Below are 14951 nucleotides of genomic sequence, written 5' to 3' on the forward strand. Positions count from 1 at the left end.
ACAAGGAGCCAGAGAATTGATAATGCTGACCCTTGCCAAACCTAGTGGCTTTGACCTGGACTCAGTCATGTTAAGATGATTTTTCCGCCGCGGGGCACCTGGGTGGCTCAGTTGGTTAAGCGTTCCCCCAGTTTTGTTCAGGGAGACACTACTTTGGAAAAGATCCACCACATTTTCCTCGTTGAAAATAAAACCCTTTCTTTCCCTATTCTTTGGCTTCATTGTGTCTTGTGGTTCAACACTACCAAGAGGCCAAGATGTGAACCCAGTTTCTGGTAGCAAATGGACCCATGGGTCCAGAGGGCCTGCATAAACCTGCGGACTACTTAAGAGAGAAGTCTCAGTTTTCCTGGGTGGATTTTCTTGTTTCTGAGCACAACGCTTGCCTGTCTTGGAAGCTACACTGAGTTTCTCTCCTCTAGTCTGTTTTCCATTCACAACAACTCTGTGTCACAGCAGCCGATTTCTTCAGTTCACATACACAGGTCACAATAGGCTTCAGCTCAGCAGAGCAGAGTTAAGAGGACATAAGAGGGAAACCCAACATGCCACCATGACAGCGTTAGACACATCTTTATGGGGATGCCTTGCAACTATCTAGGTGGTCCTTTCTGGCCTCCCAAACAGGCAGCCCAGTTGAAAGGGGTAGGCCACGTGGTTGGAGATGCAAACTATCTCACATGTAGATCCTCATACGGGACAGGAACCATCAGCTTGTATCAGCCCATGAGCGTGGCTTCCAAAGTATACAAGTGTCATATTCAGAAAAAAGAAACTTCACCCAGGAAAACAAAAACTTATTTCTTAAACCTTTTTTTAAAAATTTATTTATTTTTGAGAGAGAGAGAGAGAGAGAGAGAGCCATCAGGGGAGGGGCAGTGAGAGAGGAAGAGAGAGAATCCCAAGCAGGCTCCACACGTCAGCACGGAGCCCATGCAGGGCTTGAACTCACAAACTGTGAGATCATGACCTGAGCTGAAATCAGGAGTTGGACGCTTAACCTACAGAGCCACCCAGGTGCCCCCTTAAACCATTTTTTTTAAAACAGTCCAGGCTACGTCGGCTATGGGCCCAATGACGATCCACTTAGTCTGGTCAGGGGTCTTTTCAATGATAAACAATGTTGTCTGATGACACAGGTGATGAGGGAGCATAAGGCAGGCTGACACCCCACAAACCACCCCCACAAGGTGGGATGTGTGTGATATATCAGTCACTCCTGGCTGCCCAAGGACAAAGGAAAGGGAGAGAAAACCAATGGTTAACTGATAGAGGTCACAGTCATGCAGGATTTGAATCTCCATCAGTTTACAAATATCTTAGTAAATTACAAGAAAAAGGCAACCTTATCAATAGTCGAATCTCCAGGAACCCCCTACTGTCTTAATGCTAATGCTTTGCTAGAAGGAAAAACAACCTTAGCTTGACAATAGCTAGGCCTCCAGTAATCTGTGTCTCCTTCAGCATATGGAAATCCCTTTAAGAAACTTCCTCTTGACTTCACCTCCCCCCAACTCCACACTATATAAGCAGTCACTCCTCACAACCCCAGCACAGCTCTTTCTGCCCATGGGTCCTGTCCCCGTGCTTTAATAAAATCACCCTTTTGCACCAAAGATGCTTCAAGAATTCTTTCTTGGCCATCAGCTCTGAACCCCCATCACTCCAAAACCCCATCACAGGTGACACCCCACATTTATCTTAACCCCGGATGGTTCCAAAGAAACAATACTAAGAGAAGGTCATTAAAAAAGCCCTGTGGCGGGGCGCCTGGGTGGCTCAGTCGGTTGAGTCCGACTTTGGCTCAGGTCGTGATCTCACCGTCTGTGAGTTTGAGCCCCGCGTCGGGCTCTGTGCTGACAGCTCAGAGCCTGGAGCCTGCTTTGGATTCTGTGTCTCCCTCTCTCTCTGCCCCTCCCCTGCTGATGCTCTGTCTCTGTCTCAAAAATACACAAAACATTAAAAAAAAATTTTTTTTAAAGCCCTGTGGCTATTGTCCAAGATTCTTGGGATACTTGCTCAAGGAGCTCAGCTGCCAGGCTGTGAGGAAGCATCAGTAGCCACGTGGGCAGGAACTAAGGTCCCTACCCACATGCCTAGACTGAACTCCTAGGTAGCACCCGGAAACAGCTTCCCAGGCACACAAATGAGATGTTCTGGAAGCAAATCCTCCAGGCCCAATCAAGCCACCCTAGCTAATACTGTGGGAAGGAGAAATGAGCCTACCCACATTGTATACTTGTGAAGAAAAGAAATGATTGTTGTTTTTTTTTAAGCCATGAATAAAAAGCAAGGAGACACTTTGTGTTAGAAATAAGCCCACCGACCCAATCAAAGGAGGGACACGGAGACTTGGAGTACAGTGAAGCAAGTCTTTAATCAACGTTCTTGCAAAAGCAGGTGTCTGAGGGACAGGTGCACTTGGGGCAGTTACAGCAGACGATTTATTTCCTAGCATATAAGCCCCTCCCCTAGTTCCTCATTGGCTGAATACTACAGAGGTTAAAGCCTTACCCAGATGTTGCCAATGTCTATGTAAGGCACGTTTGGAGGGCTTGGAATTCGTGCAAACTGCACATTGGAGGCCATCCAGAATGTGTTTAAACACTTGGAACTAAAACCCTGGGCCCATCCTACCTCATATTTCTTGATAATGTAGGACATAATCAATTGTATATTGTTTCAGTGTCTCCTTTACATATGACTCATGTATCACACACAATTTGCTTCAGAATTTCCCCTTCTAATGTTGTTACTGGCGAAGCACTCTAATATGTACACAAAGACTTAAGTGTAAGAATATTTATCATCTCAGGGCGCCTGGGTGGCTCAGTCAGTTAAGCATCCGACATTGGCCCAGGTCATGATCTCACAGTTCGTGGGTTCAAGCCCCACATTGGGCTGTCTGCTGTCAGCACAGAACCTGTTTTGGATCCTCTGTCCCCTTCTCTCCCTCTGCCCCTCTCTCTCTATCTCTCTCTTTCAAAAAAAAAAAAAAAAAAAAATATATATATATATATATATATATATATATATATACATTTTTAAAAAGTCTATTGTCTTGTTTTTAGGGTAAGACTGGGAAAGCTTAGGTGGCCTTCAAAAGGAGACAAATGAAATAAGTTACAATTTATTTGTAAAATGGAAATGTAGGCAGCTGTAAAAAAATACCTGTGTGCTTTGGGATTTTGAGGGGATATGTATCATACTATCTTAGTTTAGAAATGGAAGGGCACCTGGGTGGCTCAGTCAGTTAAATGTCCAACTTCGGCTCAGGACATGATCTCACAGTTTGTGGGTTCACTTCCTGCGTCTGACTTCAGCTCAGGTTATGGTCTCATGGTTCGTGACTTCAAACCCCGCATTGGGCTCTGTGCTGACGGCTCGGAGCCCGGAGCCTGCTTCGGATTCTCTGTCTCCCTCCCTCTCTGCCCCTCCCCCACTCACACTCTGTCTCTCTCAAAAATAACTATTAAATTTCTTTTAAAATAAATAAATAAACAAACAAAACTCCGACTCCCTTCCTTTTAAAAGACCTCCACCCCCATTGGCACTCCTGAGTCCAATCCTGTTACCAGTTTCCAGCATCAGCCGCTTCGTAGTTTTAAATAATATGCTTATAATTCTCTCTCATGGGTTTAGGGGCCCAACTCTACCATTTACAAGCTGTGGGATTTTTTTGCCAAGTGACTTGAGTGTCTCAGAACTTCAGTGCGCTCCACCCACGAGGAGGTAACAACACTTCCCCCGGCCGATGCTTGTAAGCGTACAATAAGGTAAATGCATTTGTAAATACCGTGGGAACTGGGGGGCTCCAGTGTATTTCTGATCCAACTCGAGTCCATCCCTGGAAACATTTTGTTTTTAACTGTTTATTTAGTTTTGAGAGAGAGAGAGAGAGAGAGAGAGAGAGAGAACACGAGTGTGGGAGGGACAGAGAGAGGGAGACAGAGGATCCGAAGCAAGCTCTGTGCAGACAGCAGAGAGCCCCATATGGGGCTCAAACTCACGGACCGTGAGATCATGACCTGAGCTGAAGTCAGACACTTAAGCAACTGAGCCCCCCCTGGGTCCCCCTGGAAACAGTTTGGATAAAAACGTTTGAGGACATAAGAAGTTGGATTCTATTTTTTTTTTTAAGATATTTTTTAAGTTGTGGTGTTTTTTTTGTTTTTGTTTTTGTTTTTTTTTTTTTTAAGTAATCTCTACACCCAATGCGGGTTCAAACTCATGACCCTCAGATCAAGAGTCACACGCTCTTCTGACTGAGCCAGCCAGGCGCCCCCGCTTATGGTTTTTTCGTTTTTGTTTTTGTTTTTGTTCTTACTGGCTGACTCAATCAGCCTTGCCTCTTGCTTGACCCTAGGTTTCATGGGATTTCTATGAAGATAATTTAATGATACAGAGACTCGTTCTCCTGCTAACAACGTTTATGATTTGGCTTTCCAGTCAGTTGTACGGTTTATCCAGAACATTCTCTTCCATGTGGCCAGGAACTCCTTGCTGGTAGGTTCAGAATTATGAATGAAGCACCCAACTAATTCATTGAGAAGACAGGAATGGAGTTCTTCTGTGTCTGTGTTCCCATCAGCTGTTCTGTGTGAGTGGTGTGTCCCCATAGATGAGTCTTCTGGTAGGGTGCCATGGGCATGGGCAGGCATTGCAGAAACCTGTGTGTGCAAATACCAACCCACACAGTGCTTGCCTGGGCAGCACATATACTAAAATTGGAATGATACAGAGAAGATAAGCAGAGCCCTGCATGAGGAACACACACACATCCATGAAGCGTTCCTTGTTAAAAAAAGAAAAAAAATTGGGGTGCCTGGGTGGCTCAGTCGGTTAAGCGTCTGACTTTGGCCCAGGTCATGATCTCGTGGCTCGTGGGTTCAAGCCCCGCATGGGACTCTGTGCTGACAGCTTGGAGCCAGGGCCTGCTTCAGATTCTGTGTCTCCCTCGCTCTCTGCCCCTCCCCCCTCTCAAAAATAAGTAGACATTTAAAAAACATTAAAAAAAAAAAGAAAAAGAAAAAAACAGGGACACTTGGGTGGCTCAGTCAGTTAAGCATCTGACTTCAGCTCAGGTAATGATCTCACGGTCCGTGGGTTCGAACCCTGCATCGGGGTCTGTGCTGATAGCTCAGAGCCTGGAGCCTGCTTCCGATTCTGTGTCTCCCTCTCTCTCTGCCCCTCCTCCACTCACTCTCTGTCTGTCTCTCTCTCTCTCAAAAATGAACAAACATTGAAAAAAATGTTTAAACAGAAAACAGAAAAAGCAAATACCAACCCACACAGACTCCTGCCAAATTAGGGGAGAAGGGCTCATTTATATGCATGCATCAGGCTGTATGTAACAGGCCTCCAGCCTGGCCAGTCTCAAGGATTAACTTGCTTCCAGGTATCACACTCCTTGCCTGTTGACTCAAGGCCCTTGATTTGTTAACAGAACTCATTTGCTTTCTTTGAGACCGCTGGCCTTGGGCAATAAGGGACCAGGACTTTCTCAGGCCACAGAGGCCAGCAAGTCTTTTTGAAGCCCCCCTTAAACTTCCTGATTAGCTCAGCAACCTTTTCGCGAAATGTTTCTTTTTAAGGTCACACAGATGACTTCACTGATCTCCCTTTCCGCATCTGTAGACCTGGTCCTCCTTTGCAGAAAGAACAGAGTACGGTCCTCTCGCACAAGCCCTGGAGACTAAGGAATGACCTTTTTGTACAACCTGCCCAAACCCCAGGCACCAAGGAACTAGAACTTCTTGTACAACGTCTGGGCACTGAGCTGACTCAGTAGCTGGCATCACGGACTCTGTGCCTAAGCCAGAAATGTCACAGATCACTGTGCTCCCTTAACTGATTAAACCCCTTTAAAAATCTCCAGGCCAGGCAGAGACCTGGGAGTTGGACTTTGGGCAAGAAACCGCCTTCACCGCCAAGTGGCCCTTCATGTGATTTTCTCAGAAACCCAAATCGTCGACTTCCTTAGTGTTGTATCAAACACCAACAATATCAGTTCAAATTAGAGGAAATCTATGCCAACACCGGCTTCTTTTTTTTTTTTTTTTTTCACTTTTGCTTAATACAGATTTTTTTTTTTTTTTAATTCTCACGATAACATACAGTGTAGTCTTGGCCTCAGGAGTAGAACTAGTGGTTCATCCCTTACGTACCACACCCAGTGCTCATCCCGAAAAGTGCCCTCCTTACTGCCCACCACCCATTTTCCCCATGGATCCCCACCACCCCCCCCTCACCCCCCCCCAGGATCACTCTCCTTAATAATGACTTTCTGAAGTTTTCCTCATAAGTTGGCGTCTCGTCCTTAAAGTACTCGGGTCCCGGCTGCTCCAAGGCCTTTTGTGGTGGGGCCACACTCCCCCCGTCCTTTGGTCTTTACCCCTGTGGGCCCATCTCCCTGTCAACCAGGCCACTCTTCCACATCGGTCTGCTTAGGAGCCCACGCAAGAATCAACTGTAGCTGCAAAGTTACTTGATGGCCGTTGCATTTCCATCCTCTGCCAAATCTGCATACTAATCCCTTAGGAATGAGAAGGCGCTGTTGCCTGGCAGGTATCAACGAATCACTGACGGCCCCGGGTGGAAATCACGACCTGCCCTATCCTGCCAAGCCGCCCCGAGCTGTTCCATACACAAGACACAAACACTCATGCTTCACCGATTGGGTTTTGGAAGTTAAGCACACCCTGGGCTGCCGGGTTAAACCTCATCTCGTGACGCACTTTGGGTCCTGGTTTGTTCGTACTTTGCTCCGGGTTTTTGCATCTGGGCGCACGTGGGTGGCATGTGAGCGTCCAAAGTCGGACGCTCAACCGACTGAACCACCCAGGCGCCCCCAGGACGTGGACATCTTTGAAGAGGACCATTTCTGCACCCTCCATAGCCATTAGATCACGCAACCTTTCAGAGATAAAATAAATCCAACAGTCCTAGTCAGTTGAGAGGCTGAAAGAAGAAATTAGTAAAAATCTATCTAACTTACTGAGTGTCAAAGGGCAGAAGAATCTCCTAAGAGGACTGATACTAGGAGAGGCTAGATCCGGAGGCCCGGCAATATTGTCACAGACTCGCTGCATCTCTTCTGCCTTTTCAAGAGTTGACCACACTAATTGTGGCTTCCCTCATGGTGGAAAACTGGCTTCCGGAAGTTTCCATGGGTGTAGGTATAGGCCTCCAGGAGTGTCTGCTATTGGGGCACTTGGGTGGCTCAGCGAGTTCAGTGTCTGACTTGGGCTCAGGAAATGGTCTCATGGTTCGTGAGTTCGAGCCTCACATTGGGCTCTGTGCTGTCAGTGGGGAGGCCGTCTGGGATTCTCTCTCTCCCCCTGGTCCCCAATCTCACGCTGGTCCCTCTGACCCAACAGCCTCCTCTCTGCATCCTAGCTGATTGTGCCTATAGGCATCGTGGGATCAACATAATTTCAGTAACTCTTGGCTCTTAGTTCTTCATGGTTTGGGTTGCTATTGCTGCTATTAGCAGCAAACCACTCCCTGGGACAGGCAGGCCCCCAGGAAAATCACAGAACAGGTCCCACGCGAGGCTAAGAGGCTGCCCCGCTGCAATTAAGATTAGGGAAAGGCGTGCGGCACAGAGTGAGGACAGGCGGGGGCGGCGCGCCCTCTGGCGGTGGGAGGAGGGAACCGCCGAGAAGGGTGCCGCGTCTTTTTCCCAGCGCCAAAACCAAGCCCAAGGTCAGAGCTGATGATGATGTTCCATTGGGCGCGCGCTACCTGCCAGGCCTAACGCTAGTCGCGCCACCTACGTGAAATACAGTATATGTGAAACTGCTTTAAATAATTATTAGTTTCTTTATTTACTGTGTGACTTCCCCACTGGAAAGTGCGCGCAAGAACTTCCGTTTTACTTACGGCTGAATCCCCCCCCCCCCCCCCCCCCCCCCGCCCAGCAGATGCTTCTGGACATTTTATGGAACCCTGAGACCCCAGAATTCCCTGAATGGGCAGCCCCCAGCCCAGAATTCCCTGAATGGGCAGCCCCCAGTCTCCTGCCAAAACCTGCCTGGGGCTCTTCCCTGGGTCAGTGTTGCAAGGGGATCGGGTGTGCACCTCTAGACCCCAGGGGCGCCCTGTCTCCGAAGCTGTGGACAGCGCTGGGGCCAGCAATGCCAGGCGCGGGAGGCCTGCATGGTAGGAAGGGGAAGAGGAGTTTAAAAAGAGGAGGGATGGGCTACAACTTGGGAGCCAGGGCCCTGCTCTCTGGTAGCCTCCGTGTTCCTGGCAGAATTCCAAGAGGTGTGAAAATTCGAAATTCCAAGGGAGTTACTTAAAAGGGTCTCGGTGGCAGGTCAGGGGGCTGTGATCACCTGTGAGCAGAGGTGGCCTGAATGAGCCCACGTAAGGGAGGGGACACCTGTAGGAAGTCCTGGATGGGGATGGGGGCAGACTGAAAGCAGTTCCCGTCCCCAGAAAAGAGGAACAACAACGGGGGTGCCTGGGGGGCTCAGTCGGTTAAGCCTCTGACTCTTGATTTCAGCTCAGGTCATGATCTCACGTTTCGTAAGTTCGAGCCCAGCTGTGAGTTCTTTGCTGACAGCATGGAGCATGCTTGGGATTCTCTCTCTCTCTCTCTCTCTCTCTCTCTCTCTCTCTCTCAAAATAAATAAATAAATAAATAAACAAACTAACTAACTAACTAAAAAAGAAAACGAATAACATGAGGCGCCTGGGTGGCTCAGTCAGTTAAGCGCACGACTTTGGCTCAGGTGATGATCTCACAGTTCGTGGGTTCGAGCCCCGCATCCGGCCCTGTGCTGACAGCTCGGAGCCTGGAGCCTGCTTCCTATTCTGTGTCTCCCTCTCTCTCTGCCCCTCCCCTGTTCATGCTCTGTCTCTCTCTGTCTCAAAAATAAATAAAACATTAAAAAAACTTTTTTTAAACCGCATTTCACAGATGAAGAAACCAAGGATGGCTTAGTATGTGATCTTATCACCAACTGTGTGCAAGGAATCAGGGACATAATGGTATGTGACAGAGAGAAAAAAGCTCCTTCCTTATCTTTAAATGGGGTGGTTATACATCCTGGATTGTTTGGGACAGCCCACGTGGGCCTGTTGACCCAGCAGAATTATCAATAGCTCCCTCTTTCTCTCTCGAGTGTCATGGTTTGAACAATACTTATAGACTTCACTGTATAGCAGGAGAGACAGAAACTAATCCGAGAATTGTACAGATAACTTAATAAGTACCCTTGTGATAAATATGGAGAAGTTGATGTGGGGAAAGCAAAGAGGGGGACTTGTCACCTCTGAGGAGGCAACACAGAAGGACAGTCAGGATGGGGTGTGTGAGGGGGAGGTGAGCATTCCAGGCCTGGGAATGTCAAGGAAAAAAAAAATGGGGATTCTGCATTGTCTTTGAACTTTGTCTTTGCTCTAATCAGCATTTATTTTTTTTTAATTTTTTTTTAATGTTTGTTTATTTTTGAGACAGAGAGAGACAGAGCATGAACGGGGGAGGGTCAGAGAGAGAGAGGGAGACTCAGAATTGGAAGCAGGCTCCAGGCTCTGAGCTGTCAGCACAGAGCCCGACGCGGGGCTCGAACTCACGGACCGTGAGATCATGACCTGAGCCGAAGTCAGACGCTTAACCAACTGAGCCACCCAGGCGCCCCTCTAATCAGCATTTAATTAGTCTTCTTTCATTATTGATACAATGAAGAGGAATGCTTTTTTGCAAACCGCCAGAGACTCTGAGGAGTTTTTATAATGGCTGAATTAATTACAAGATCAAATAAAGGCAGTTGGTGAATTAAATAGTTAAAAAGTCAACGTCCTAAAAGGTACAGGGGGTAGATTTAATTTCCTATTTAAAAAATACCCTAGTAATACAGTTCTCAGGATTAGGGGTAATATAACAATTACCCACTCAGGCTCTTGTAAATGCTCACAAGGGCATGTCCCACTCTTAGGCTGACAAGATACAGAATAAATAAAATTCTAACACAGGAATACTTCACCCTACCTGGCTAAAGGCTATATTCTTAGTAAGCAATCCGATGTGTACATATTCCTGCTTTTTTACAAAAGGCGCCCTCATGTTTTGTAATCTTAAAGGTAAGGTACAAAGTTCCTGAATTTCTTAAGGTTCCCCATTTATTTAGGACTTGTACAGGGGCTCCCAGGTGACTCAGTTGGTTGAGTGTCCGCCTCTTGATTTTGGCTCAGGTCACAATCCCAGGGTCGTGGGATCGAGCCCCACGTCAGGCTCCATGCTGAGTGTGAAGCCTGCTTAAGATTCTCTCTCTCCCCCTCTCCCCTGCTCTCAGACTCTCTCTCTAAAAATGTAAATAAATAAATAAATAAATAAATAAACCTTGCACACAGTGCGGACAAAGTCCCCTGGGGACAGGGTAGTCAAAGCATCCTCAAGGGCGGCAAGAAGGGCAGGGAAGCTAGGGGAAGAGGGCCTCAGGAGTGAGTCGGGTGAGACTAGGTTGAAGGCAGGCCGTGGCGAAGTGCTTGGGATCCATCCTAAGAGTCGTGAGAAGCCACAGAAAACGGTGACTCACGTTTGAGGGTCGCTTGATCAGATCTGAGCTTCGGCCTCATGGGGGCCAAGGTGCATGCTGGAAAGTCACCGAGGGGGTGGGAGAAAATCCAGGTGCAAGGAGACGGTGACTGGACCCAGGTGGGGAGAGTGGAAATAAATCAGGGTGGTCTGATTCATAAGATATTTGGGCGATAACAGCAACATGACCAGGGAGTGAGCTGGATACTTACCATTCAGTATATATTCAGCGCCTGCTACGGGCTGGGGTACTCAACACAAGAGGGGACACACTAGAGTTTGGTCAAGGATGATGCTCTGATGCATGGCTTTTGTACCTGGAAGACAATCATGTCATTCCCTTAGACAGGAACTCCTGGAAGAGGGCTGATTTTGGAGGAGAAAAATCATAAACCATTTTAGGAATATTCATGGGAGGTCCCTGTGGGGCATCGAAGTACAGGTGTGAACCAGGCAGGAAGATACACAGTTCCAGAATTCATCTGAAAACTCCAGGCTGGACATAAACACCTAGAAGTCACTTGCATTTTAGTGGTGGCTGAAGCCATTACCTGGATGAAAAATCACCCAGCAGAAAAAAGAATAGTCTAATGGTCAAGGAAGGAAGAATGAGTCAAAGAGGGAGAGGAAAAGACCAGCTGAGAAGCAGAAAGAAAATCAAGACAGTCTTACGACACAGAAGCTGAGGAAAGTGAACATTTCAAGAAGGATGTGGTCAGCGATGTCAAATCCTGCCTAATTGCCCAAGGCCACCCAGCTAATAAGGGGCAGGGCTGAAATTTAAAACCAGGTCTATTTAATAAATAGCACCAGAACAAATGGCTAGCCATTTAGACACCAAATTAAACCCCTACCTCACACCATATGCAATTATAAATCCTAGCTGAGGTGGGGGCGCCTGGGTGGCTCAGTTAGTTGGTCAAGCGGCCGACTTTGGCTCAGGTCATGATCTCACAGTTCATGAGTTCAAGCCCCGCATCGGCTCTGTGCTGACAGCTCAAAGCCTGGAGCCTGCTTCCCATTCTGTGTCTCCCTCTCTCTCCGCCCCTCCCCCGCTTGCACTCGATCTCTCTCCGCCTCTCAAAAATAAATAAACGTTAAAAAAATTTTTTTTAATAAAATAAAAATTTTGATGTAGTTCTATTTCCTGATCTGGCTGCTGGATACATCCTGTATTCACGGTGCGAAAAGGAACACAGTTCTTCACGCTATTAATTCTATTAACCATATTTTAAAAGTACCTTTGTACATTTTGCTACATGTATGCTATTCCCTAATGCTTTTAAAAGAGACACAAAATGTACATACCCAACGACTCAACAATACTAGTTATGGGATTCTTTTCTTCACTTTGCAAATTGGTAACAAAAAGATAAACAACTCGATTTATTTATTTTTTTTTTTAGAATTTTTTTAAGGAATCTCTACACCCAACGTGGGGGCTTGAACTCATGACTCTGAGATCAAGAGTTGTGTGCTCCACCAACTGAGCAAGCCGGGCACCCCAGCCCAATTTATTTTTCAAATGGACAGGGGAGATAACAGGCAATTGATAGAAGACAAATCCAAACAGGCAGAAAACATAGAAAAATAATCTCCTGAGTGGTTATAAAAATGCCATTTAAAGTTACAAAGAGATATTGCCCTCTTCTGGGGTGAATGGGGACTCCAATACATCGCTGGTAGAAATAAGGATTTTTAACAGCCTTTGGAGGAAATAATCTAGTAACAACTAAATACATACAGTCTTTGACTTAGAAAGTCTATATTTACCATTTATAGATGCTTCAGCAGGTAGGGCTGGATGTCTGATAACATTTTGTGCAGCATGGGGGCGGGAAAAAGAATTGCAAAGCTCCAAAAAAGCAAAGATTGTGTCAAAATGGTAAGCCCACAGCATGAAATGCTATGCAACTCTTACGACGACTGAATTAGAATTAGCTGCATTGACCTGGCGAGATGCACAAGAGATAGTAGGTGACAAAAGGGAAAGTGATGCGCATGATTTCATACCGTTATTTAAAAATATATATAGGGGTGCCTGGGTGGCTCAGTTGGTTAAGCGTTCCCATTTCGGCTCAGGTCATGATCTCGTGGTTCGTGAGTTCGAGCCCTGCACTGGGCTCTGTGCTGACAGCTCAGAGCCTGGAGCCTGCTTCGGATTCTGTGTCTCCCTCTCTCTCTGACCCTCCCTTGCTCATGCTCTGTCTCTCTCTCTGGGTCTCAAAAATAAATAAACATTTACAAAAGTGTGTGTGTGTGTGTGTGTGTGTGTGTGTGTGTGTGTGTGTGTGTATGACGGGAGCTTTGGGGGACGCCTGGGTGGCTCGGTCGGCTGAGCGTCTGACTTCGGCTCAGGTCAGGACCTCACGGCTCGTGAGTTTGAGCCCTGCATCAGGCTCCGCGCTGACAGCTCAGAGCCCGGAGTCTGCTTCGGATTCTGTGTCTCCCTCTCTCTCTCTGCCCCTCCCAGGCTCATGCGCTCGCTTTCTCTCTAAATACATAAATAAGCTTAAAAAAATAATAATAATAAGTCAGAGTGCAATAGCATTGCGTCCCCCCAGGGTGGCTACACCTATCGTGGCGAGCACTGAGTAAGGCACAGAATTGTGGACTCACGACCTTGTGCGCCTGAAACTAACATAAAACTGTGTGCTCCTTATACGTCAGTTACAAACAGTGGGGGGGGGGGGGGGGGGGGGGGGGGGGGGCGTCTGTTACCTCAGTCCCTCCGGGAGGAAGAGAGATGAGACCCGCGCCCCCACCGCATCCTGTTGCAGCCCTGCCAGAGAAGGAAGCAGAATCTGGGGTCCGGTATGACCCGCCCGTCCCGCCCGGGGGGTGAAGCAAGGCCTTCCCTACCTCCTGGCCCCAGCAGATAAAGGCGCCCCGCCCGCCAGCCGCGAGCTCCTAGGCATCCCTCCGCGCCCCGCCCGCCATGTCCCGCCGCTGCGCGCTGCTCACCTGGGCCCTCCTCGGCCTCGGCCTCGGCCTTGGGGCGCCTGGAGAAGAAGCCCCAGGCTCCTGCTGCCCCATAGTGCCCCGGAGGGAATGGAAGGCCCCGGCGTCCAAGTGCGGGGAGAAACTACAACACCCCGTGCGCTACGTGGTGGTGTCGCACACCGGGGGCAGCCACTGCGACAGCCCGGCCTCGTGCCTGAAGCAGGTGCAGAACCTGCATAGCTACCATTCGAGGACGCTGAACTGGTGTGACGTGGGCTACAAGTGAGTGCGGAGCCGGGACGGGTGTAGGGAAAGGTGTGCGGGCCCGAGCGGCCACGGGCCGATCTAGGGCCGCCTGGCTGACACCCTGGGCCGCTTACTCGGCCCCTCGGTGGCCTTGGCTTCTCCCCAGGGTCGGCACACAGCACTGCGCATGTGCGGGCGGCCTCAGGGGCCTGAGGGGGTGGGGGTGGGGAGAGGAACAGGGGGCGGGGCTGGAAGGCCAGGCTCTGCCCCCCCCCCCCCCCCCCCCCCCCCCCCCAGGAAGGGACAGACTTCGCCAACGCAAAAAGAAGGCGTCCTCTACACCGGAGTCCCTTCACAAAGCCTGCCACCTTTGTTGGGAGGCGGACAAGCAGGCTGGGGAAGCGTGGGGCCAACTCCAGTCTCCGCTGGTTGCCGGCCGAGATCCGGGCACTGATGCGCGCTCTCTGCTGGTTGGCTTCCTGTCCCTGCTCTGCAGTCAGCTCCTTTGTGGCCCACCTGGTCACTAAATCAGCCAACACACACACACGCAAAGCACTTAGGACGCCACCGGGCATGCGGTGGGAGCCCCCCCCCCCCCCGAGTTCATGGACGCTCGCCCTTAGGCACTGTGCCAGGCTCTGTGCCGGTGTGGGGACCGGGACGAGTCAACAGCGCGACTCTGGCCCGGTGGGATTTCAAGACCCACAAGGAGGAACAGGTGGGAAACAAGCGAAGGCAACCAGATGAATTCAGAGGGTGATGGAAACAATGGAGAAAGAAAACAGGGGGGCTCGAGGGGTCTCTGGCTCGGGTGGGGGGGGGGCGTGCGGGAAGAGGGGTAAGCAGGGGACCGAGCAGGAGTAATTAATGGCTGTGAGGGCCAAGTGAGAGGGTCATGCCTGAAGAGCAGAGGTCAGGATGGCTGGGGGGAGCAGGGAGGAGTGACATGAAATGAGGAGGACCGGGTCGGGCTGGGACACACGGCACAGGGCCTCGTGGGCCACGGTATACGGGAGCCACGGGAGGGCTGTGAGTCCGCGAGAGGCAAGAAGCTCCCTCTGGCGGCCGTGGGGAGAACAGACTGCAGGTGGGTAAGAGCAGAAACCCCAGCTCCCTTTCCGGGGTGACAGGCGGGGGTCCCACACAAAGGCTTCCGCAGCCTTTGAACTTTGAACCCGACGGTTCTCAGACCTCGGTAAGCACCAGTCACCTTACTGGA

At 49.3% G+C, this 14951-nt stretch overlaps 1 protein-coding gene, 1 long non-coding RNA gene and 1 other non-coding gene across 3 annotated transcripts in view; 1 reads left to right on the forward strand and 2 right to left on the reverse strand.

The window, feature by feature from the left end:
* Positions 1–4697: 4697 nt before the first annotated feature.
* On the forward strand, positions 4698–4803 carry LOC132691407 (U6 spliceosomal RNA). Its single transcript, XR_009615757.1, has one exon. It is a non-coding gene; the product is annotated as a U6 spliceosomal RNA (small nuclear RNA).
* Positions 4804–9652: 4849 nt separating this feature from the next.
* LOC144614720 (uncharacterized) lies at positions 9653–13925 on the reverse strand. The gene is made up of 3 exons (XR_013552753.2): positions 13731–13925; positions 13265–13325; positions 9653–10860 (listed from the first exon to the last, which is right to left on the reverse strand). It is a non-coding gene; the product is annotated as an uncharacterized LOC144614720 (long non-coding RNA).
* A 700-nt stretch (positions 13926–14625) lies between these two features.
* CCDC61 (coiled-coil domain containing 61) overlaps positions 14626–14951 on the reverse strand; it is a 20392-nt gene continuing 20066 nt past the window's right edge. The window contains exon 14 of the mRNA XM_081791432.1: positions 14626–14654. Coding sequence (XP_081647558.1) covers positions 14626–14654 — 29 coding nt within the window. The remainder of the gene's footprint in view (positions 14655–14951) is intronic.

This window comes from Panthera onca, chromosome E2 (genome assembly GCF_046562875.1).
Source record: "Panthera onca isolate mPanOnc1 chromosome E2, mPanOnc1 haplotype 2, whole genome shotgun sequence".
NCBI classification, from domain to species: domain Eukaryota; kingdom Metazoa; phylum Chordata; class Mammalia; order Carnivora; family Felidae; genus Panthera; species Panthera onca.